At 46.3% G+C, this 25,695-nt stretch overlaps 2 protein-coding genes and 1 long non-coding RNA gene across 4 annotated transcripts in view; 2 read left to right on the plus strand and 1 right to left on the minus strand.

Moving 5' to 3' along the window:
* Positions 1 to 25,695, plus strand: part of LOC309340999 (uncharacterized protein) — a 99,587-nt gene that overhangs the window by 38,485 nt on the left and 35,407 nt on the right. The gene's annotated exons all lie outside the window — the stretch shown is intronic.
* Positions 1 to 25,695, plus strand: part of LOC309340967 (uncharacterized protein) — an 80,973-nt gene that overhangs the window by 38,399 nt on the left and 16,879 nt on the right. The window contains exon 1 of one of the 2 annotated variants that reach the window (XM_081860305.1): positions 12,623 to 13,114. The exons of the other annotated variant lie outside the window; for it this stretch is intronic. Coding sequence (XP_081716431.1) covers positions 12,713 to 13,114 — 402 coding nt within the window. The 5' untranslated portion in view covers positions 12,623 to 12,712. Of the gene's footprint in view, positions 1 to 12,622; positions 13,115 to 25,695 lie in introns of those variants that run through there. 2 annotated transcript variants of the gene reach the window in all.
* LOC309341357 lies at positions 1,382 to 2,908 on the minus strand. Its single transcript, XR_014156259.1, has 3 exons — positions 2,556 to 2,908; positions 1,712 to 1,988; positions 1,382 to 1,549 (listed from the first exon to the last, which is right to left on the minus strand). It is a non-coding gene; the product is annotated as an uncharacterized lncRNA (long non-coding RNA).

The raw sequence follows: 25,695 nt of genomic DNA on the forward strand, positions 1-25,695 counted from the left end.
GGGAAATTGGGCAACCTTGTCATGTCCCTTTCTCTATCTTAAATTCCTCCGTCACCACATTGTTAACAATTAGTATAGCTTTTTGTTCTGAATAAATTGCACCTATACCATTTCCAAAGCCTTGACCAACCCCCATCCCCTGAAGATTTTTCTTCATAAAACTCTTAAGAAATGTTGTCAAAAGCTTTCTCCGCGTCTACAAATATCAAAACTGTTTTAGTATTAATGTTCACTTGTAATTTTTTCTAAGATATTAATTATATTTCTCGTATTGTCAGACAAATGTCTGCCCAGGAGAAAGCCTGCTTGGTCTTTATGTATCTCTTCCGCTAGTACTTTTTTAAAAAAATTAGCCAGAATGTCTGCAAAAATTTTATATTCCACATTAAGCAGAGATATGGGGCGGTAATTCTTTTTAAATAATATTTATTAGAGTTTCAAAGAAGTTATAAAGCTAAAATGAAGAGAGAGAAAAGAAAAAAGAAAAAGAACAAAAAAATACAAAATACAAAATGTATAAAAACAGTTAAAAATAAATCGTTCTTTCCATGTCTTATTTTTCATTTGCTTGTTTCCCGAACCTCCTCACACCTCCCTTTTTTGTATTCTAGTTCAATAGTTGTTTCAGCAAGTCCTTACCCTTTTTGCTTTTATCTTAATATTTTATCATAATATATTATAACCTTACGTTTTCACATGTTAACAATCCATTTTTACGTACCCCTTAATAACATTATTGCTAAAACCACATAACTTCATTCCAGCATCCTTCTTACATTCCTTAATTTTACAGTGTTTCTGTAAATAGTCCTTAAATTTCTTCCAATCTTCTTCTACCGACTCTTCTCCCTGGTCTCAGATTCTTTTTAAATAATATTTATTAGATATGGGGCGGTAATTCTTAAGTTGTGTCTCAGTTTTCGGTATAAGTGTAATATAAGCTTCCTTCCACGACTCTGGTGCTTTCCCCCCCTCAAAAATTCCATTGCAAACTTCCTTTAGTGGTTGAATTAACCAATCTTTCAAAGATCTATAATATCCGGTCCTGGAGATTTACCCAGTTGCATATTCTGGATGGCACCTTCTACCTCCTGTTCCGTTATTCTATAGTTCAACATTAGATTATTTTCTTGAGAGATTTTTTGTAGACCATTTGGTCTACAAAATTGGTCTATATCAATCTCTTTCTGTGGCCCTTGTGTATATAGTTGTTTAAAGTATCTCTGGAAACATTTTCTAATCTCCACTGGATTCTGTATATTCTTTCCTTCCACTTCCAAATTTTTAATGGTGTTAAGTTTTTGTCTTTTTTTTCATCTGCCAGGCTAGCAGTTTCCCACATTTATTAGCCGATTCAAATGTCTTTTGTCTCATCTGTTGCGTTAAATATTGCAAGGGTGTGAGCAGAAGAAAGAGCTGTGCAAAGGGAAGTCAAGACAGAGGAGATACTTCTCTGTCCTCCACCTTCTCAGCCCCTTTCAGCACTGCCTCAAACGTCCTGTGCAGGATGGCACTGCGCATATCGCCGCTGAACTTTGGCCTCATGATGCTCCAGAGATGAAGGGGGGAGAGGGTTAGATGCTGCCTCCTCCGAGTCTCCCTTGCCCCCTTCTCCCTCCTGCCTGCTCTTCCCCACCTGGAGCTCCCCCTGGAGTTCTGCCGCCCACCCACCCCCACAACCCTGTCCATCCCCCACCAAAAAAAACCTCACCTCAGCTGGAGGAGGGCCTCCAAGGCCAGGGCCAGGCTCAGGGATTGATCCCTGAAGTGCTCCAAGTGCCCCAAGATGTCCTGGAAGAGAGCAGAGGAGGAAAGTCAGCTCTTTCGGGGGGCGGGGGGGGGCTCCCAGAGAACTGCACCCTGAGATGCCCCCTAGCCCTTCGGTGTCCACACTTGCTCACCTATCACCACGGGGCTCCTCCGGGACTTGCAGAGGGGCCATCCTGTTCCTCCTCTGGCAGCTGAACAGGGCCCTGAACCACCTGAACCTAGAAGAGAGGAGCAGGGCGGAGAGAGCGACTCAGGAGTACCAATGGGTGGGGTGTGTTTGTGTCTGTGCGGGGGGCTGAGAGAGGAAGGTGGTGGAGTCTTCCTTGGAACCAGAAAGACCCCCATGAAGGGGGAGAAGGCTGATGGCTTTGGGCAACTGGAGAGATGCAAGATGGAGCCAGGCAGAGGGGCAGTGGTTGGAGGGCTGGACTAGGAGGAGCTGGGAGAGCAGGATTCAAATCCCTACTCAGCCATGGAGCTCCCTGGTGGACCTTGGGCCAGCCTAGCCTACTTTGCAGGGCTGCTGGGAAGATAAAAATTGGTGGCAGGGAGAACCATGGAGGCCACTTTGAGCCCCTGGGAGGAAAGCGGACTAGGAATGTCCTAATAAAAGCGGATGATGAGAGGGGAGAGAAATGGGGAAGGCAGGGAAAGAGTGTGGAGGAGCTCAGCTCTCTGGAGAAGACTGGCCGGGTCAATTTCAAGAGAGCCAAGGCTGTGCAGGGGACCCCAGGACTCACCCCCCCCCCCCGGAGACCAAGAGAAAGGGAAAGAGTCCTACTTACAGCCTGCCCATTTCGTCCTGGAAAAAAAATCCCACCTTCCTCTCTGAACTAGCTAACTATCTAAAATGCCCATCCAAGCCTAACTCTGACCCCAACCCCAGACCAACTCCTCTCTCCTCCTCTCGCCTCACTCCTAACCCACAATGGCTGCCTGCAAGTCAGTGGCTTTTAAAGGAGAAGCAAGAGATGTCACAAAGGAGGGCGGGTCCTTGTCACCATGGCAACCCCCTCACCTGGACCTGGGACCACATGGCCCCTCCCATCAGAACTCGGAGGCCCCTGCTGTTCCGCCTGCAGCTGGGCTGCATCTTCCTTTCGTATCCTTCTTCCTTCCTCCAGTGCCCGGGCCAAAGATTGGGGGGGGGTATGAAAGCAGTTTTATTACTCAAGAGTGTGAGTGGATATCTCCAGTTTGGGGGGTGGGGTTGTCAGGGGGGGCGGTGTACCTTCAAATGCTCTCCATTTTGGTTGGCCCTGCTGATGTTGGATCTCCGATGAAGAGAGGATCAAGGCATTGGAGGAGCCAGAACTTGGGAGGTGGTTTTTGACATCTCTTGTCTCCAGTATAGGAGGAGTTGATCTGATTTGCCCCAGGGGCCCTTGGGATTGCAGGCCAAGGGCCTTAATTTTCATTTTTTTAAAAAAAAAAAAAATTTTATTCAATTTTCAACTTTTTAACAGACAAACACACACGAAAACAAAACAAAGACAAAACAAAACATCTTCAATTTCATAACCAAACTTTCATAACCTTCTTTCAGTGACCTCCCCGCACTCCCCTGCCCACCTTCCATTTTCACTAAATAGCTCAGCAAATTATTTATTAAATCTCTTAAATGTTGTTCATATCTTTTCTTCAAATTTATCTTTTCCCCATTTTTATTTATCATAATTTTGCAAGTCCCATTTTGCACATTAAGTCTTTTCTCCAAGGTCGGCCTAGTTTCTCTCCCACAAACTCATCCTTCTTTATATTAAACCAAAAATCATAATATTTCAATTCTAAATTCCAGATTTTTACCGCCTTGCACTCCCCTCCCCCCTACCCCAGTTTTTGCCCCTTCCCAAATAAATGTCCTCAAAAGAGAAATAGCAATTTTAACCCGGATTTCTCACGTCCGAGGCCCTTAGGCCCCAGTTAGTCTCTCTCCACCAGTTTTGTTTATAGTCCTTTTTGTTGGTCTTCTCTTCTCGAAGAGATTCTGTCACCAGCTCCTCATACTTTCTTTCTTCCAAATCAGACAAAGACAGTTTCTGTCCAGGGTCAACAAATCTCCCAAACTCCAGCTCAATGAAGAAGTCCCCATCATACTTGTTCATTCTTTGGCTCAATATTCCGGTTGTTCCAGGGGCTTCCATCTTTCTCTCTTTTTGCAGATTTGTAATCCTTTGGTTGTCTTCTTTATTTCTTTTGTTCCCAAAAGTTGCAGGTTTCTGTTTACACTCTTGTTGAACTCTTTCTTCTTCTTCTTCCCCCCGTTCTAAAGTTATCTCTTCTTCTACAGCTGCAGATTTTTTTCCCACTTGTTTGGTTCCGTCAACAGAGTTGCTCAATATAAGACTGAAGGTCACCAGCTGTTCACTCATAGTTAAACTCTGTTCTTGCAAGGTTCCCACAAGAGAAAACATTTTTTGTATCTCTGCCAGTAATTTTCCTTCAGCAGCCATTGCAATGTCTTTAGTTCCCTCCAGGGGGATTTCCATCATAGTTCTCATCCAACAGTCAGTTACTTTGTTGTTCAAAACTATTTTGTTTCCAATCAGTTCAATCAGTTCAATTTCAATGTAACACCTGATCCAAAAAAGCAATTGTAACACAATTCCACGTTTCAGCTAACCGTTTGACAGCTCTTTTTGACAGCTGTCAAACTCCTTGTTCTGTTTCTCAGGCTCCCATACAGGGCTCTGCCCGGGTTCGGGGGGGGGGGGTCAACCAGAAAAGGAAAGCCTCTGAAATTCCTCTCTTTTCAACTCCAGCACAAATTGCTTCTTAATTCAGTTTATGAAAGTTCTCAATTTAAGCACCAGAGTCTTTCCGACCTGGTGTTCTTCTCTTTGCTTTAAATCTTTTGGTGGGGAGGGGGAGTGTGGACTTCCTTTTTAACACGTCCCCCGATCGTACTCAAATTCAAAAATGAAAACTTTTAATGCCGAAATTTCCTTTTACTCACGGGTTTCTTTTTCAGTCCCAATTTCAGGAAGAAAGACAGCGCTCTTCGGTCATGGCTCGCGGCTTCACTCCGTTGAGGTAGCGATGAACTCTCAGCACCGCGCCGCTACCCAGTCCACTCCGCAGCCTTTAAAAAGGCTCTTTGCGGGTCGGGGAGGGCGTTTAAGGTGCCCACCGAGTTACCAAGTCCGCAGGCTTCCGCGCCTGCGGTTTTTAAGGGTCCCCGTGTCGCCGGCACGGCAAGACCCGTCCTCAACGGAGCCGATTCCCTCCGGAGCTCGGAGGGAATCCGCCATTACCCGTTCGCGCTATCCCGGAAGTCCAGGCCCAAGGGCCTTAATTTTCACTCAATAATTCTAAACATATTGCATGTTGTTATCCTGCCTTTCTCCCTGAGAGAAGGATTCAAAGCAGCTTGCACTTATGATAGAAACAGCTAAGCATATGGAAAAGGTGTAATAATTTAAGAAAGCATTACACATTAATGTAATTCAGATATAGCTGGTATATTGAAATAATTTAGAACATCCCCATAGAAGCAGCATGCCACCAGCGCTTTCATGCAAAGCCCTCACTTCCCCAAAGCCTCTTGGGACAAGGAAGTTTTGACCTTCCCTTGTTGCTTCTTTGAGTCAATGGAGGTTGCAGGAGGGCTGTTGATAAAACACACCCCTCACACTTGGTTACGTCTTAGGACCACAGGCACTGTTACCGGAAAATCCGAGGGCTCCCTTGGACGAAAAGTAAAGACACCAACCAGAGTAAATTGGAGCAAATCAGCAGCCTGTAGGCTTGGCCTTTATTGAAGAAAGACTGTCGTGACAGGACTCCCACCGCCCACGAGGTGAAGCAAGATGGAAGCCCCGAACAAAAGAAGACCCCCTGCTTTTATTAGTTTCTAATCCCTTAAGTTACACCCCCAGAAATACATCATATTTACATCATGACTACATTAAAAATAGGAGGGGTCGAGGAGGGGCTGTGCAGGTAATCTGAGTATCCTGACACCTGGTCGAAGCCCCCCAGTCTTCCCCCACATGAGTCATTCTTGGGAAACAAAGGGTAAGGCGCAGTCAGTTTCCTGCCCCCTGGGGAAAATCCGGTCATGGTCCTTTTGTCCGAGTCCGTGCCGAATACACTAGCATATGCAACTCATTATGTCCTTGATAGTCTTTCGTCTGAGCTTATCGAGATAACAATCAAGGTGGTCATGCCAACTGGGAAGGGCCGCAGAGTACGTGACTGCTCGGTTGAGGGATTATGGCTGACTAGTATCAGGCCCCCCCCCCTTTGATAGTCCCTGTAATATGGAGCAAAATAAAAGTGGTCCGGTGGAAATCCGATGTACGGCTGATTTTTGGTGAATTTATGAAGAATACGGCCTCTGAGGTTCAAAGTACTTTCGCCTTCCGGAAACAGCTTGCAACATTTTGATTAGATCAGTCACGGTCAATTGAACTCGGAAACTTTGTATTGAGAGCTGTCAAAATGGGGAAAGGCGAGCGCCCGCTGCCTGCAGTACCTGCGTGGCCGCAGTTACTTACAGTTATTTACAGTTACAGATAGGTAGCCGTGTTGGCCTGCCATAGTCAAAACAAAAAAAATTCCTTCCAGTAGCACCTTAAAGACCAACTAAGTCAGTTCTTGGTATGAGCTTTCGTGTGCATGCACACTTCTTCAGATACACACAGTATCTGAAGAAGTGTATCTGAAGAAGTGTGCTACTGGAAGGATTTTTTTTTGTTTGTTTTGACATTATTTACAATTAGTTTTGCTTTCTGTTCAGAATATATTGCACCTATACCATTTTCAAAACCTTGTCTGGCCCCCATCCCCTGAAGATTCTTTTTCATAAAACTCCAATATGCTACTCTTTCCTTGTTTAAAAAAAGTTAGCTGACTCTGCTTTTTCTCCTACTTTTCCCATTCACAAGCTCTTTGATTGGAGCCTGAAAACTCATCTTGCATAATGCATCGCCTTCTATTTTTGGTGCAACTGGAACATGGCCAGTTCGCTTGCAGCGGGTGCACAGCTTCTGGGGCGCAACAACCATGAAATCCAATGGAAGGCCTGAGGCAAGGGGGTGGCGGTGCCAGAATTTGGCATTTTACAGGGCGGCACTGCCATTTGAGATGCCACGATCCGCCATTGCTCTGACCTCTAGGGTGTGCCCTTTACTTATCCAGCACCCCAATCTCTGTAACAAGAAACTCTGGGGTGCTTCTCCTTACCCGGGGTTTAGTTTTCTGGGAACGAAGGTTAGCAACAAAGACTGTGGCGTCTTCAGGATACCTGGTTTTATTTGCACATATATACAACCTGAGCATATAACTCAGAGACATTTTCCTTCCTTTGGCTTGTTCCCCATCCAAACTGGGAGAAGGATCTAGTGCCACAGAAGAAAGAATCAGGGTTCAAAATGACCGTAACAAAAAGAATTCCAAGAGGGACAAATCTAAGGTTCTGCACTTTGGCAGGAAGAACCAGCTGCACCAATGTAAGAGGTGGGGGGTGGAGGGGGGCCTGGCTTGCCAGTAGTACCTGTGAAAAGGATCTAGGGGTCTTAGTGGACCACAAGCTAAACATTAGTCAACCTGAGTGGGATGCAGCAGCAGAAAAAGCTCATGCTATTTCAGGCTGCAACAACAGAATAGTGTCCAGACCAATGGGAGATAATAACACAATAAACAATGAATTTCAAAACAGTAACAATTAAATGGACATTTAAAACTCTTTAGGTAATGCAAGGAAATTGATCCACTTGATCCAGCGACACCAGAGAGAGTCTCAACCTCAAGGGCAGTCGCATGGAAGATGGAGCGAGCTTGTTTCCTCTGGCTTGCAACAAAGTTACAACAAAGATTCTGACGGAACAATGTACAATTATTTGAAAAGTTATTGTAAACAATTCAATTCATTTGCAGGATTATCTTAAAATTAAAAACTATCTTAAAAACTAACAAAAAAGTCGGATTATTGAAGAGATGCAGTAAGAAAAATATAACTGAAGGTTTTTTGTATTGGATGTTTGAATGTCATAAAAAATGAAAGGGATGTGTTTAGTTTGCCGGAGTGTTTCTGGGTCTTGCTCCCCTGTGTCTTCTGCTGCGATCATTGACTCAGGGTTTTCTCCTTTTCCTTTCAAGACCAAAAGTTCTAAATCCAAAGATTCCTTCAGGAAAGACTTGGGTTGCTGAAGGTCATCTCTCTTAGTACCGCTGACATTTTTATGACTTTTGAGGCGTGAGTTTGTTTTGGTTTTATCAGCAGGGTTTGTCATTCTTCCAGTCTTCAAATCCTGCACTGTGTGGATGACTGGCTATAAATCTTTGAGGCTCAAATCATCTGTATGGAAGAGAATCAAAATGAGAGACATAGTTTTTCCACAGGCCTTTAATTCCCCACATTTTAACCCATCCTTCCGCCAAAACTCCCAGGTTGGAAATGTATTAAAAACAGCAGTTTGAATTGGGCCAGGAAACTAATTGGCAGGTGGTGCAGTTGGGCCAGGATCAGTGCAAAATGCTCCAGCAAGCAACCTGGCCGCTGAATCCTGCACCAGATGGAATTTCTGAACTGTCTTCAGAGGCAGCCCTATGTAGAATGGCTTGCAGTAGTCCAACCAAGGGACTGGGTCAAAGTCAAAGTCCCCCACCTTCAACCCCCCTTCTCTTGCCCAGTGTGGCTGGCCATCTGCCTTGGGGGGGTGACCAGCTGGGACAGCCCCATGGTCATCAGGGCAACCAGGAAGTCCTGAGCCACCCCAGAGCCAGCTGCCTCAGCACAGATTTCAAAGTCGGCCAGCGGCAGCAGTTAGGTTGTCTTCAACTCCGCCTGCGAGACCAGCTCTGTCAGCTCAGGCAGGGAGACCATGGAGGGCAAAGGAAAGAGGAAGCACCCCTGCTGGCAAACACCCCTCCACAAGACCCCAACCCCAGAGTCCTCTCCGCTTGTTGTAGCTGGAGTCAGTCCAGGCGCTGCCCTCCCAGACCAGGTGGGAAGTTCCTGCCAGGCAGGGAGCAGGTCCTGCAGGTCTCCCAGGGAGGTGAGTCTTGGGCAAAGAAGGGACAAGGGTCTCCAAGGTGTGGGGCTTACCTTCTCTTCGATTGGGCCACAGGTAGGCCAACTCTGGCTGAGCGATGACATTCTACAGAGGAAAGAAAAATCTGGGTCAGGTGACACTACGAAACCCACCTTGGATGGCTGTACCCACCTTGGACCCAATCCCTTGTCCCAGAGGACCACCCTGTGCCCTGCAGCCTCCTGGGCAGAGGTCATCATCATCATTTTGGATTTGTATACCGCCTTTCTATCTTACAATACTCAAGGCAGTTTACAAGCTGAAGAAACAAAAAAATGTACAGGCAGCTCAGGCAGGGAGACCATGGAGGGCAAAGGAAAGAGGAAGCACCCCTGCTGGCAAACACCCCTCCACAAGACCCCAACCCCAGAGTCCTCTCCGCTTGTTGTAGCTGGAGTCAGTCCAGGCGCTGCCCTCCCAGACCAGGTGGGAAGTTCCTGCCAGGCAGGGAGCAGGTCCTGCAGGTCTCCCAGGGAGGTGAGTCTTGGGCAAAGAAGGGACAAGGGTCTCCAAGGTGTGGGGCTTACCTTCTCTTCGATTGGGCCACAGGTAGGCCAACTCTGGCTGAGCGATGACATTCTACAGAGGAAAGAAAAATCTGGGTCAGGTGACACTACGAAACCCACCTTGGATGGCTGTACCCACCTTGGACCCAATCCCTTGTCCCAGAGGACCACCCTGTGCCCTGCAGCCTCCTGGGCAGAGGTCATCATCATCATTTTGGATTTGTATACCGCCTTTCTATCTTACAATACTCAAGGCAGTTTACAAGCTGAAGAAACAAAAAAATGTACAGGCAGCTCAGGCAGGGAGACCATGGAGGGCAAAGGAAAGAGGAAGCACCCCTGCTGGCAAACACCCCTCCACAAGACCCCAACCCCAGAGTCCTCTCCGCTTGTTGTAGCTGGAGTCAGTCCAGGCGCTGCCCTCCCAGACCAGGTGGGAAGTTCCTGCCAGGCAGGGAGCAGGTCCTGCAGGTCTCCCAGGGAGGTGAGTCTTGGGCAAAGAAGGGACAAGGGTCTCCAAGGTGTGGGGCTTACCTTCTCTTCGATTGGGCCACAGGTAGGCCAACTCTGGCTGAGCGATGACATTCTACAGAGGAAAGAAAAATCTGGGTCAGGTGACACTACGAAACCCACCTTGGATGGCTGTACCCACCTTGGACCCAATCCCTTGTCCCAGAGGACCACCCTGTGCCCTGCAGCCTCCTGGGCAGAGGTCATCATCATCATTTTGGATTTGTATACCGCCTTTCTATCTTACAATACTCAAGGCAGTTTACAAGCTGAAGAAACAAAAAAATGTACAGGCAGCTCAGGCAGGGAGACCATGGAGGGCAAAGGAAAGAGGAAGCACCCCTGCTGGCAAACACCCCTCCACAAGACCCCAACCCCAGAGTCCTCTCCGCTTGTTGTAGCTGGAGTCAGTCCAGGCGCTGCCCTCCCAGACCAGGTGGGAAGTTCCTGCCAGGCAGGGAGCAGGTCCTGCAGGTCTCCCAGGGAGGTGAGTCTTGGGCAAAGAAGGGACAAGGGTCTCCAAGGTGTGGGGCTTACCTTCTCTTCGATTGGGCCACAGGTAGGCCAACTCTGGCTGAGCGATGACATTCTACAGAGGAAAGAAAAATCTGGGTCAGGTGACACTACGAAACCCACCTTGGATGGCTGTACCCACCTTGGACCCAATCCCTTGTCCCAGAGGACCACCCTGTGCCCTGCAGCCTCCTGGGCAGAGGTCATCATCATCATTTTGGATTTGTATACCGCCTTTCTATCTTACAATACTCAAGGCAGTTTACAAGCTGAAGAAACAAAAAAATGTACAGGCAGCTCAGGCAGGGAGACCATGGAGGGCAAAGGAAAGAGGAAGCACCCCTGCTGGCAAACACCCCTCCACAAGACCCCAACCCCAGAGTCCTCTCCGCTTGTTGTAGCTGGAGTCAGTCCAGGCGCTGCCCTCCCAGACCAGGTGGGAAGTTCCTGCCAGGCAGGGAGCAGGTCCTGCAGGTCTCCCAGGGAGGTGAGTCTTGGGCAAAGAAGGGACAAGGGTCTCCAAGGTGTGGGGCTTACCTTCTCTTCGATTGGGCCACAGGTAGGCCAACTCTGGCTGAGCGATGACATTCTACAGAGGAAAGAAAAATCTGGGTCAGGTGACACTACGAAACCCACCTTGGATGGCTGTACCCACCTTGGACCCAATCCCTTGTCCCAGAGGACCACCCTGTGCCCTGCAGCCTCCTGGGCAGAGGTCATCATCATCATTTTGGATTTGTATACCGCCTTTCTATCTTACAATACTCAAGGCAGTTTACAAGCTGAAGAAACAAAAAAATGTACAGGCAGCTCAGGCAGGGAGACCATGGAGGGCAAAGGAAAGAGGAAGCACCCCTGCTGGCAAACACCCCTCCACAAGACCCCAACCCCAGAGCCCTCTCCGCTTGTTGTAGCTGGAGTCAGTCCAGGCGCTGCCCTCCCAGACCAGGTGGGAAGTTCAGACTCAGCTTTGCAAGGGTTAAAGGGATCTGAGCTGCCTTCCTAGAGAGGACAGGAAGCAAGGGGGGGCAGGTCCTCCAGAGCCAAGCCCCCTCCCTCCCTCCCCAGTCCTTTCCTGCAAGGGCTGCCTCGCTCCCGGGATCTGGTGAGTCTCCCCTCTCTCTCTCTCTCTGGGATCTGGTGGGGGTCCCAGGGCTGCAGCAGGGGAGGGGGCCTGGGGGGGGCCTGATCTGCTCCTGCAGGGGGGGGGACCCCAAGTCAGGGAGGAGGAGAGGGTCCTGCCAGGGAGGGGCCAGGGCTGCCACGCTCTCCTTCCTGCAGATCAGAGGATCCCAAACTCATTGGGCCCTCTGCCCCCCCCCCTCAGAAAAAACAACACCCCTGAAATCTCCCTTCTTTAAACAAAGGAGTCCCTATGACTTTAAGTCGGTGTGACGTCGCTCAGCCTCATTGCACAACAGAGGAAACATCTGCAAATGGTTTTCCAAAGCTGGATGAGGAGGTGGACTAGCCCCCCCCCCCCAAGAAAACCCCACAGGGAGGGAGGAAGGAAAGTCTGGCTGCTGCATTGGGGACCAGTTTCCCAGTGTCTCCCAGTGTCTCCCAGGGCAGCTCCCCACGGAGGCCACGGCAGCCATCCCCTCGCACCCAGAGCAAGGCATCCCAGGACCACATCCTCTCTCTCCCAAAGGGATTGTTGCTGGCAAAGCAGCCGGAAATGGGCGCTGCTCCCCACCGAACCTCGAGGGACCAGGGCATCAATGGCTGTGCGTGTGTTCAGCCATCTAAGAGAATAATAATGTCCAGATACATTCCTGGCCCTCAGAGCAAAGAAAAAGGGACCCCACCCCAGGAGTCTGTCTTGAGAGCGGCAGAGAGACCAAGTGCAAGAAAAGGAGACAGAAGCAGGGGAGTGGGGGTGGGCAGAGCAACTCCTGAGGACCCCCGAATGAGGACCCCCACTAGAGCCAGGCATCCATTTTCCACAAGATACAAATTATTCCCTTGTCAGTCAGTTCTTGCATTTACTCAAAGGCAGGAGCAATTAGACTGATTCACCTCAGAGAAATCCCTTCAGTTGCCTCCACATTTTGCATCGCAATCTTCCTTCTAGGAGGGCTAGAGTCTGCTTCCCCTCCTCCTCCTCCTCTCCTTCTTCTCCTCTCCTCCTCCTCCTCCTCCTCCATCTTCTTCTTCAGAAGATATCTCATGGTTTGGTACAGTCCCGCCCTGGTTCCTAGGAAGACTCATCCATGCTTGCTCAAGGAACATTTCTCTTCTTCTGACCTTAAATTCTGTAACTAAACAATGTATTTGCTTTATAGGATTTGCTAGAGCTTCTCATTCAGACAGGCAGAACTTGGCAGAAGACCAAAGGGTTCCTTCCAATCTCTTAGAGACTTCCTGAGAGCACAGATGGATGAGCAAGACTCAGCCGGCCCTGGAGCAGGAAGAGGCCATGCCATCCAAACTGGGAGCAGTGGGGGGTTCTGGGAAAACTCTGTGCAGAAGATCCTGGGTGAGGAGGACACCCTCCGCTCAGAGGTGCAGAGCCAGCAGGTGAGGCAGTTCTGCTGCCAGGAGGCCAAAGGACCCCGAGAGGTTTGCAGCCGACTCTACCACTTTTGCCACCAATGGCTGAAGCCAGAAAGGCACACGAAAGCTGAGATGCTGGACCTGGTGATCTTGGAGCAGTTCCTGGCTGTCCTTCCACCTGAGATGGAGAGCTGGGTGAGGGACTGTGGAGTGGAGACCAGTTCCCAGGCGGTGGCCCTGGCCGAAGGTTTCCTCCTGAGTCAGGCAGAGGAGAGAAAGCAGGTGAGAGAGACTTTGCTCTGGATACTCCCAAGGGGCTCCAAACAGGACAGAGAACATCCCATAATGCTCTATTGATGGCCCATCCTTTTTCTTGGAAGACATCCATGGAATGAGATCTAACACCCTTTAAGTCTTTGTCATTCTCCTTCTAACATTTCTCACCATTCATTCTCTGTTTTGAATTCTTGTTGCTCTTTCAGGAAATGGATATCTTTGCAGAAATTGACCAGGATTCCTGTGAGACAGAGAGGCCTCCGTTGGACACCAGAGAGAGGCCACTGGGTAAGGAGGAAGGTGGCTTTTCTCTGTTTGGAGGCATTCGGAACCAAGGGTCCAGAGGAGGGGAGGTGTATTTTTATACAACTAACATATGAAATGGGCACAAATGTCCAAATGCACTCAGCAGGAAAGGCTTTCTCAAAGGCCCATCTGTAGTTAGAGATGTCCTGTTTCACCTGTGAGAGAAGCAGGCACTCCTGGCGTCCTGCTTACCTTTTTTCTTTTGCAGGTGGCAGAAGGATGCCGGCAAGACCTCCTGATCCGCCTTTTCATGGGGGCAGAAGGGAAGCAGCGGCTGTGGAACCAGATCAGGTCAGGGGAAGCTGCCTTGTGGGGACAGAGGCCGAGGGATGGAGCAATGTCATGGACTGGTTGGGGACAGAGGAATGGTGGGAGGAAGCAGCCGGGGAACCAGGAAGGGAAGACCTTTCAGAGCCCAAGGAGTGGAGGTGAAAGACGGATGGGTGGTCAGAGGGAGAAGATGGAGAAGCCTGGGAAGAGGAGGTGTCAGAAGCTGAAGGGGTAACAGGGCTTAGTGAGCTGGGAGACTCTGTGGCAGAATGCAGTGCCGAATCAGAGGCAGAAGAGGAAGGAGGCGAGTGGGAGGAGGAAGGTCGAGAGGCAGAGTTGAGTCAGGAGAAGGAGGAGCCACTGGGGGCTCCCTCTCCTTCTGCCAGAAGCCCCCCTCCCTGCTTGTCTCTCAGAGCCAGGAGACATCTGACAATGGAGGAGTAAAGGCAGGCTGCACACTGGCGCACTGTTCAATCATATGCTAGAAACCCCGGAGAGGGGGGGAGTTAGAAAGTTGTGGGGAGCCAGGGGCCTTCACTCTCTTCAAACTTTGCACCATATAATCTCACTTTTCATATATCTCCACACTAAAGAAACTTCCACTTAGACAACTAGTCCATTAATTGATTGAGAGTGCAAACTGACAGATCCTCAAGGAATCAGGTACTATTCTCATCAGGCCTGAAACTCAGCCAAGTCTGTGAATATTGTGTTCTTGCTGACTCTAGTTAACTCTAGCTGTGAACTGTGGGACTCATACTGTCACTAACTCTGTTTTCATTCTTTCTTGATTCCTTTTAATCTCTCAGTTCTCTTCTTTCTTTCTCTTAACTGTCTCCTCCAAAGCTTGGACTGGTTTTTCCAAACCATTAGTTTTACTGGATAGTGTTTCGATTTCTGTTGTCAATTTGTCCATTTTTTTGGTGTTACAGTATGAGAAACACACGGTGGAATACTACCTATTTGCACAAAGATGAATACCCATAATTAAAATGCAGAATAAAAGAATTCCATTAAAACATTAAAATAGGCATCCATAATAAAAGTGTGCAGCAAAGCAATCCTATTGAAACAACACAGCAATTAACAGGAAGGAAATAACAGAGCATTGTGTACCAGGTCATATTTCTGCTGTCTCAGAGGAGGACATTTCCCTTTTTCTTTTAGGGTCCAGTGTGCTTTGAAGATGTCGCTGTTCATTTCACGGACGAGGAGTGGGCGTTGCTGGATCCGGACCAGAGAGCTCTGCATAAGGACGTCATGGAGGAGAATCGTGGGATCGTGGCCTCTCTTGGTAAGGATCCCTGTGGGATCTTAATATCTGACTGAAAATTTTAAAAATACCTCTATGTGACGAACCTCATATATTTTCACAGAGCTCAACAGCGCCCCCTACAACACCTGGGAACCTAACACCCCCACAATAAACCTTGAACAGTAAATTACTTATTTTTCTGTGAGTCTTCCTCCAGTTCTGCCTTTTTATACCACAATTGGGCTGGTCTGAACTGCCCAGGCCATATTAAATGTCAGCTTCAGAGTTGTTAGGAAAGATAAGTAGCTTCTGTCAGTTTTTCTGTTTTTGTTTTTGCTGCTGTCGTTCTCTGGTTGACCAAAGCGACTACTGACATTGGAGAATCGCAGGTATTATACCCTGCCCATCTGGCTGTATTTCCCCAGCCACTCTGGGTGGCTTCCAAAACATATAAAAACATGAAATAACAAAATGTGATCCAAAAAGGAATAAAAGAAAAGAAACAGACATATTGGTGGAGATAAGCTAAAAGGAAAAAGAGGTATTAAGAAACCCAGACAACGAAACAATCAAACAAAATATCAAACTGCTACAAACCAAATTTGCTACGCTAATAAATCAAGAAGTGGAATGGAATATTAAAATATTAAAACATAGAAATGTCGAGTTTGCCAACAGACCAGGATAACTACTGGCTTTGCAACTCAAGAAAAGGCAGTGATAGGATTATAAACAAACTGAAACTGGGAAACAAAATAATACCAATTACAGCCATAGAAATCCAACAATACAAATGCGAAATCAGGGAAGCCGCCCAGTCCAGATGGATTGTCAGCCTGCTATTATAAGTAGCTGGAAGAAGTCCTATCACAACCTTCAAAACATGTAATGAATGATATACTAGCCAAAGGGAAAACACCAGAGACATGGAATGAAGCATTTATAACACTTAATTCCCAAATGGGACAGATCTAACAATTATTTCAAACTACATACCAATTTCATTAATCAATAATGATTACAAACTTTTCGCATCCATCTTAGTGGAAAGATTAAAAAAGACCCTGAGAAAAATAATCCATGAAGACCATGTGGGCTTTCTCCCTAGATGACAATTAAACAGCAATATAAGAAATATTATCAATATATTGGAACACCTAGAAACCAGAAATGACAAACCAGCAGTTCTCATGTTAGTAGATGCAGAAAAGGCGTTTGATAATATCTTGTGGAGCTTTATGAAAACACAGATTAACTTAATGGGATTTGGAGATACTTTCTGCAGAGGAATAGAGGCAATCTATTTGAAGCAGAGAGCAAAGCTTATAAACAGCAACATCACAGATAGCTGTAACATAATGAAGGGGACCAGGGAAGGGTGCCTTCTGTCCCCACTGCTATTTATCTTAGTATTGGAAATCTTGAACTGAAAAATAAGAGATGAGAGGATAAAAGGTATAGTAGTACAGGGGAAATATTACAAATTAAAAGCCTTCGCGGATGACCTAATAATAACAACAACAGAGAACATGAATATTTTTTTTAAAAAAATTTTTTTATTTGTTTTCCAAACACATAATCAAAACAAACAATAAACAAACCAAAAACATACAAACATATAAACATGTATAATTTCATAATCTTGTTTTCATACACCTTACTTCTCCGACTTCCCCATACCTCCCTTTTGCTGCATCCTTAATTTTACATTTCTTTAGCAACTCCTCCAATTAGTTAATTATTTAATTCACTTTCATTACATTCCTTTTTCTTTAACTTATTAGTTACAGCTGCAATTCTCTGTTTCTTATTCCCTGACATCTAACCCTCCTCTATTTTACAGCAATTTTTAAGATATATCTTAAATTTCTTCCAATCTTCTTCCACTGTCTCTTTCCCCTGGTCGCGAATTCTGCCGGTCATCTCTGCCAATCCCATATAGTCAATCACCTTCGTCTGCCATTCTTCCAGAGTAGGTAGTTCTTGTGTCTTCCAATACTTTGCCAGGAGGATTCTTGCTGCTGTGGTAGCATACATAAAAAACGTCCTGTCCTTCCTTGGCACCAATTGGCCGACCATGCCCAGGAGAAAAGCCTCAGGTTTCTTAGGAAAAGTCCGCTTTAGGACTTTCTTAATTTCGTTATAGATCATTTCCCAAAAGGCTTTAATCCTCGGGCAGGTCCACCAAAGGTGATAGAAGGTACCTTCAGTCTCATTACACTTCCAACATTTATTATTGGGCAAATGGTAAATTTTTGCAAGCTTGGCTGGGGTCATGTACCACCTATAAATCATTTTCATTATGTTTTCTCTTAAGGCATTACATGCCGTAAATTTAACACCAGTGGTCCATAACTGTTCCCAGTCAGCAAACATGATGTCATGACCGATGTCTTGTGCCCATTTAATCATAGCTGATTTCACCGTTTCATCCTGTGTATTCCATTTCAACAGCAAATTATACATTCTTGACAAGTTCTTAGTATTGGGTTCTAGCAATTCTGTTTCTAGTTTTGACCTCTCCTTCTGGAAGCCTATTTTCCTGTCCTGTTTAAATACCTCATTTATCTGATGGTAATGCAACCAGTCTCGTACTTTAGACTTTAATTTCTCATAACTCTGTAATTTAACTTTTTCGCCATCTTGTTCTAAAATTTCACAATATTTTGGCCATTTAGACTCCATATTAAGTTTTTTCACCTCTTTAGCTTCCATTGGTGACAACCACCTGGGAGTTTTGCTTTCTAGCAAATCCTTGTCGTGTACCTTTTTCTATTGGTATTTCTTCCGTAACCACATTATTTACAATTAACTTTGCTTTTTGTTTAGAGTATATCGCACCTATACCGTTTTCAAAAGCTTGGCCTACCCCCATCCCTTGGAGATTTTTCTTCATAAAACTCCAACAAATATTATCAAAAGCTTTCTCCGCATCTACAAAAATTAAAACAGCCTTCCTATTAATATCCACTTCTAGCATTTCCAAAATATCTATGATGTTCCTCACATTGTCTGACATATGTCTCCCCGGAAGAAAGCCAGTTTGGTCCTTTTGAATCTCCCCTATCAACACTCTCTTCAATCTTTTTGCCAAAATGTCTGCAAAAATTTTGTAATCCACATTAAGTAGTGATATAGGGCGGTAGTTTCTAACCTGGTTCTTTTCATTCTCAGTTTTCGGTATAAGTGAAATGAAAGCTTCTTTCCACGATTCGGGTGCCTTTTTCCCCTCCAAAATTTCATTACACACTTCTTTCAGTGGTGGTATTAGCCATTCCTTCAGCGCTTTATAATATCTGGCGGTCAAACCATCTGGTCCTGGAGATTTTCCCAGTTGCATATTCTGAATGGCACCCTCTATCTCTTGTCCTGTTATTTTCTCATTCAAGATCATTTTACTTTGCTCTGAAATTTTTGGTAGTCCATACTTCTTAATAAATTCTTCTATTTCTTGTTCGTTAACTGGCCCTTGTGCATATAATTTCCTGAAAAAACTTTGAAAACAATTACTTATCTCGTTTGGTTTGGAAATGATCTTTCCATCCACTTCTAAACTTGTCACAGTGTTCATTTTTTGCCTCTTTTTCAGTTGCCATGATAGAAGTTTCCCACATTTATCCGCCGATTCGAATGTCTTTTGTCTCATTTGCTTTATTTTCCATTCTATCTCTTGATTCATCAATTCCATATATTGCGTCTGATAATACTTTATTTCTCTCAAAATCTCATGAGACTTTGGTTTAGACCTCAATTTCTTTTCACAGAGAACATGAAATAAAGCCTAATTAAGAACATTACAACTGATAAAAGAATTTGGACAGGTGGCAGGATTCAGTTCTTCCTCTACCACAAATTTAATTAGCATTATTCCATAATTGGGGGCTCCATTTCTTCCTGAGGCTCTAATCCCTATTTGTCTCCATTTCAGATTCTGAAGAATTTGAAATCAAGGATGACCATGACAAAATTTGCGGAGTGGAGAAGTCACGTAAAAATGTGGTCTGTGGAGGGAGCTGCAGTCAGAGTTCCCGTTCCACTTCCCAGCAAAGAATTCTCATTGGAAAGAAACCCTATCAGTGCATGGAATGTGGAAAGAGCTTCACGGATAGCTACCACCTGACTTCCCATCAAAGAATTCACACAGGGGAGAAACCCTATCAGTGCGTGGAATGTGGAAAGCGTTTCAGGGACAGCTCCAAACTCACTTCCCATCAGAGAATTCATACAGGAGAAAAACCCTATCAGTGCAAGGAATGTGGAAAGAGCTTTAGTCAGAGTTTCTGTCTCACTTCCCATCAGAGAATTCATACAGGAGAAAAACCCTATCAGTGCTTGGAATGTGGAAAAAGCTTCAGTCGCAGATTCTCTCTCACTTCTCATCAAAGATTTCATACAGGAGAGAAACCCTATCAGTGTGTGGAATGTGGAAAGAGTTTCACTACCAGCTCCTATCTCACATCCCATCAGAAAATTCATACGGGAGAGAAACCCTATCAGTGTGTGGAATGTGGAAAGAGCTTCCGTGACAAGCGCTCTCTCTCTTCTCATCAACGAATTCATGCAAGGGAGAAAACTTATCAGTGTGTGGAATGTGGAAAGAGCTTCAGTACGAGCTCCCATCTCACAGACCATCAAAGAATTCATACAGGAGAGAAACCTTATCAGTGCATGGAATGTGGGAAAAGCTTCAGTAGGAGCTCCCATCTCACTTCCCATCACAGAATTCATTCAGGAGAGAAACCTTATCAGTGCATGGAATGTGGAAAGAGCTTCAGTATGAGCTCTTCTCTCAGTTCCCATCAAAGAATTCATACGGGGGATAAACCCTATCAGTGCATGGAGTGCGGAAAGAGCTTCAGTACAATCTCCCATCTCACTTCCCATCAGCGAATTCATACAGGGGAGAAACCCTATCAGTGCGTGGAATGTGGAAAGAGCTTCCGTCGGAGTACCGATCTCAGTTTCCATCAAAGAATTCATACAGGGGAGAAAGCATATAATTGCTTTGAATGTGGAAAGAGCTTCAGTAAAAGCTCTCATCTCAATACCCATCAAAGAATTCACAGAGGGGAGAAACCATATCAGTGTGTGGAATGTGGAAAGAACTTCAGTCAGAGTGCCCATCTCACTTCTCATAAAAGAATTCATACAGGGGAGAAACCCTATCAGTGTGTGGAATGTGGAAAGAGCTTTAGTAAGAGCTCCCATCTCAATACCCATCAACGAATTCATACAGGGGAGAAACCATATCAATGCATGGAATGTGGAAAAAGCTTCTGTCAGAAGGTGAAGCTCACTTTTCATACAAATACTCACAGAATTGTGAATCACAGAATCACAGAATCATAGAATTGTGGAGTTGGAAGTGATGCCTGGTATCATCTAGTCCCCCCCATGCAAAGCAGGAATTGCAACTAAAGCATCCATGACAGGTGACCATCCAACTTCATAAAACCTCGAAAGGATGGAGATTCCAGCACCTTCCAAGGGATTTCATTCCACTAACAGCTCTTGCTGTCAAAAGCTTCTTCCTGATGTGTAGTGTGAATCGCAGTTCTGTTCACCTGAAGCCACTGGTTCGTGTCCTACCCTTTGGAGCAGGAATAAACAAGCTTGCTCCATCTTCTTCTTTTTTATTATTATTTATTTTGGATATATATTCTATTTATTTCCTTTTCTGACAATATCCCACATCAACAAAGCATAAACGAAAACAATACAGCAAAGAAGAATCTTTCCTTTCAAACATTTTAAATAAGTGACAAAAAATCAGAAATCTCTTTTCCTGGTTCCTTTTAACTCTGATTTGTTCATTCCGATGCTCTGGGATGCCTCTCAAACGTAGTGTTGTGTCATTTTGTTTTAATTCCAGAAGTGCAATATTATTTACTGTATCCTTCTGAGTTTCTCTTACTGTGGCTAGCTCTGTTTTCATTCTATCTTGATCCCTTTTTATCTCTCAATTCTCTTCTTTCTTTTTCTTAACTGTCTCCTCCAAAGCTTGGACTGGTTTTTCCAAACCATTAGTTTTACTGGATAGTGTTTTTATTTCTGTTGTCAATTTGTCCATATTTTTGGTGTTATTTCGCAAATCTTTTCCTAATTCCACCAGGATCTCTGCTATATTGGCATCTCCTTAGGTCGTCCCCCTTTTAGTTTGTCCTGGTGTGGATGGTTTCTTTTGTGCAGCCAAGTTTTTTCTGTTAGACTGTTTTTCTTTCCAATTAAATTATTGTTTTTTGTTATTCCGAATGTCTCCACTGGATGTCTCTCCCACTGTTGTCTTGGGGAATATTATTTTCTTTTCTTTCTTCTGTAGTAACCTATGTTATCCATTTGAGAACCACGATATTGTTCTTTTCCCCTCTTTATCACAGTCTTTGAACTCTAATACTTTGAAGGAGCAAGGTTTCAATTACATTAAGTGAGGCAGCTCATCCTCTATTAACATACAGTCTTTTCGTGTCCCCCCCCCCCCCATCTGTATAATTAAAGATTCACAGAAGACTCCGTAACTGCTTGCTTTCTCTCCCCCTGGCAATTTTGCATCCTCTTGACTGGATATATAGTTCAGGGTGGGTATTTATCTCTAATTTTTAAATTGTAACAATTGTAACGATTTTGTTCTCCCTACTCGTGTTTTCTCTCCTCCATGTCTTCTCAAGATGTTATGCTTTACCTTGGCTTTTTCTGCCAGATTTTTTGCACATGCTTCTTTTCCCAATTCTGGAGAGGACTTCCCTTTTTCTCTCCGGAACTTAGCCAAATTGGTTCTTCAATCTTTTCTTCCATTCTATCTTTTCTTTGGCTTTTCTCCTTTTTGGGAAAGCTTCCCACTCCAGCGAGGGTTACAAGACTTTTTGCCGTTGAGGCAATGTGACCCAGTGCCATGGCTCGACCTTCCGGTGCAGAGCTGCCAATTTGGGGGCGAGAATGGAGATCGTTTCAGCAGGTCCTCTCCAGTCTCCCCAGCTTTCCCCAAGGAGGTTTGGGGACACAAAGCATCTGTGGAACCCCCCAGTCTCTAAACATGGCAATGGCACTCCCTGAAGAAAGTCACTGGCTCCTTCTTCCCCTTTGTGGCAAACCGGAAGTCTGTATATTGTGTTTTTATATTGTGCTTGTATGTTGTAACCGCCCTGAGACTTGTGGGTATAGAGCGGTATACAAATTCACTCAATCAATCAATAAATGACAAACTGGGAGGGGCAGCTAATGTCACAAAAGCCAGAATTGGGATTCAAGATGCCATTAACACAGGGGTAGGTAACCTAAGGCCTGGGGGCCGGATCCAGCCCAACAGCCTTCTCAATCCGGCCCGCGGATGGTCCAGGAATCAGCGTGTTTTAATAATAATAATAATAATAATAATAATAATAATTTATTTGTACCCCGCCCATCTGGCTGGGTTTCCCCAGCCACTCTGGGTGGCTTCCAACAAAGATGAGATACACTAAAATGTCACATATTAAAAAATTCCCTGAACAGGGCTGCCTTCAGATGTCTTCTGAATGTCAGGTAGATGTTTATCACTTTGACATCTGATGGGAGGGCATTCCACAGGGCGGGCGCCACTACCGAGAAGGCCCTCTGCCTGGTTCCCTGTAACTTGGCCTCTCGCAGTGAGGGAACTGCCAGAAGGCCCTTGGAGCTGGACCTCAGTGTCCGGGCAGAACGATGGGGGAGGAGACGCTCCTTCAGATATACTGGACCGAGGCCGTTTAGGGCTTTAAAGGTCAGCATCAACACTTTGAATTGTGCTCGTAAACGTACTGGGAGCCAGTGTAGGTCTTTCAAGACCGGTGTTATATGGTCTCGGCGACCGCTCCCAGTCACCAGTCTAGCTGCCGCATTCTGAATTAGTTGTAGTTTCCGGGTCACCTTCAAAGGTAGCCCCACGTAGAGCGCATTGCAGTAGTCCAAGCGGGAGATAACCAGAGCATGTACCACTCTGGCGAGACAGTCTGCAGGCAGATAGGGTCTCAGCCTACGTACCAGATGGAGCTGGTAAACAGCTGCCCTGGATACAGATTTGACCTGTGCCTCCATGGACAGCTGAGAGTCCAAAATGACTCCCAGGCTGTGCAACCTGGTCCTTCAGGGGCACAGTTACCCCATTCAGGACCAGAGAATCCTCCACACCTGCCCGCCTCCTGTCCCCCTGTCTTGTCAGGATTCAACCTCAATCTGTTAGCCGCCATCCATCCTCCAACCGCTTCCAGACACACAGACACTCACACTTCCAGACACTCACACTTCACCGCCTTCACTGGTTCTGATTTAAAAGAGAGGTAGAGCTGGGTATCATCTGCATACTGATGAACACCCAGCCCAAACCTCCTGATGATCTCTCCCAGTGGCTGCACGTAAATGTTGAAAAGCATGGGGGAGAGGACAGAAAGCATGAGGACCCCACAAGTGAGAGCCCAGGGGTCTGAACACTCATCCCCCACCACCACTTTCTGAACACGGCCCAGGAGGAAGGAGCGGAGCCACTGTATAACAGTGCCCCCAGCTCCCAGCCCCTCAAGACGGTCCAGAAGGATGTTATGGTCGATGGTATCAAACGCCGCTGAGAGATCCAGCAGAACTAGGAAACAGCTCTCACCTTTGTCCCTAGCCCACCGGAGATCATCAACCAGTGCGACCAAGACAGTTTCAGTCCCATGATGAGGCCTGAATCCCGACTGGAAGGGATCCAAATGGTCCGCTTCTTCCAGGCGTGCCTGGAGTTGTTCAGCAACCACTCGCTCAATCACCTTGCCCAAGAATGGAAGATTTGAGACTGGGCGATAGTTGGCCATCGTGGCCGCATCTAAAGATGGTTTTTTAAGAAGCGGTTTAATAACCGCCTCTTTCAGCGGGTCTGGGAAGGATCCCTCACGGAGGGAAGCATTCACCACCCCACGAAGCCCATCGCTCAGTCCTTCCCGGCTAGCTTTTATAAGCCAGGATGGGCAAGGATCAAGGAGACAGGTGGTTGGCTTCACTCGTCCAAGCAGCCTGTCCACATCCTCGGAGGTAACAGATTGGAATTGATCCCACACAACTTGACTAGACAGGACTCTAGCACTCTCCCGCCCCGGCCCTGATCCCACGGTGGAGTCTACTTCTTCCCGAATCTGAGCGATTTTATCTGCAAAAAACTGCAAAATCATTGCAGGAGATCATGTGGCCCGTACTGGGCCCCGATGTCGCGGGTGGTTCCGCTAAATTGTGAACCACCTGAAAAAGTCTCCTGCTGCTGTTTTCTGCAGATGCAATAGAGGCGGCGAAGAAGGTCTTCTTCGCCGTCGCTATCGCCACTTGGTAGGCTCGACGTTGAGCTCTAACCTGTGTCCGGTCAGATTCGGAATGAGTTATCCGCCACCGGAGCTCTAGCCGTCTCAGCGATTGTTTCATTGCTCTCAGATCCGTGGAAAACCACGGGGCTCTCCGGTCTCCATGCAATCGGAGAGGGTGCTTCGGAGCGAAACAGGCAATAGCCCTGGTTAACTCCGTATTCCAGCGGGCCACCAGGGAATCGGCTGAAAGGCCATCAACATGGGATAAAGCATCCCCTACCACACTCTGGAAACCATTTGGATCCATTAAGTGGCGGGGGCGGACCATCTGAATCAGTCCCACCTCCCTGCAGAGGGGATGGGTCGCAGAGAAGTCCAGTTGCACCAGGAAGTGATCTGACCATGGCACTTCTTTCGTTTCGCTTTTACTTAGTGTCAGATCACCAACATCCATAGAGGTAAACACCAGGTCCAAGGCATGTCCACGGCTATGGGTTGGGCCAGACTTATTCAGGGACAGCCCCATGGAGGCCATGCTTTCCATGAAGTCCTGAAGTTTTACATGAGTAGAATGTGTCCTTTTATTTAAAATGCATCTCTGGGTTATTTGTGGAGCCTGCCTGGTGTTTTTACATGAGTAGAGTGTGTGCTTTTATTTTAAATGCATCCCTGGGTTATATGTGGAGCACAGGAATTTGTTCATTATTTTTTTTCAAAATATAGTCTGGCCCACCACATGGTCTGAGGGATGGTGGACCAGCCCACGGCTGAAAAAGGTTGCTGACCCCTGCATTAACAGATTGGAGAACTGGGCCCAAGCTCAGAAAATGAGTTTCAATAGGCAGAAAAGTGAAGTTTTGCACTTAGGAAGAACCAGATGCACCAATATAAGATGGGGGTTTGATGGACAGCAGAGTCTGGGGATGCAGTGCCTGAGAATTCCACCAGAGGGCCAGAGCCTCTTTTTGATTGGCTACCCAGAGGGGGGTGGAGCCAGCACTTTTGGAGGGAACATAAAAGGAGCTGTTTCTGTGGGAATTTTTAGAAGGGGCTGGATTTGAGATGGGAGAAAGGGATGGTTGAGAGAAGATAGGGATGGGAAGAGCGGTTGACGGAGGATCTAGACACATCAGAGAAGCACTTCAGTTAAAGGAGTTGTAAATTCAAACAGGGAAAACAGGTGGAGAAAAACGGGACTCCACAGTGCCATCCGGTGCCACAATATTATATTGCATATACAATGCTTATCAATCGCTTTTTCTTTACCAATCTAGCTGAGTTTGCATGGAAGAATTTGGGTGGAGAGTCAGGACCTTGGCCCAAAAAGCAGGGTTTCCCCTAATCTATCCCATTTTCTGGGTGGGGTGGGGGGGGTGGGGGGGTGGGAGCACAGCCACCCAGCTAGGTTTAGAGGACAGGGCCAAGGGGTATAGCCAAGCATTTGAATGCAAATGCACCCAAAGCCTTCAAAA

This window comes from Podarcis erhardii (assembly GCF_964252035.2).
Source record: "Podarcis erhardii genome assembly, chromosome: 4".
Taxonomy (NCBI): Eukaryota; Metazoa; Chordata; class Lepidosauria; order Squamata; family Lacertidae; genus Podarcis; species Podarcis erhardii.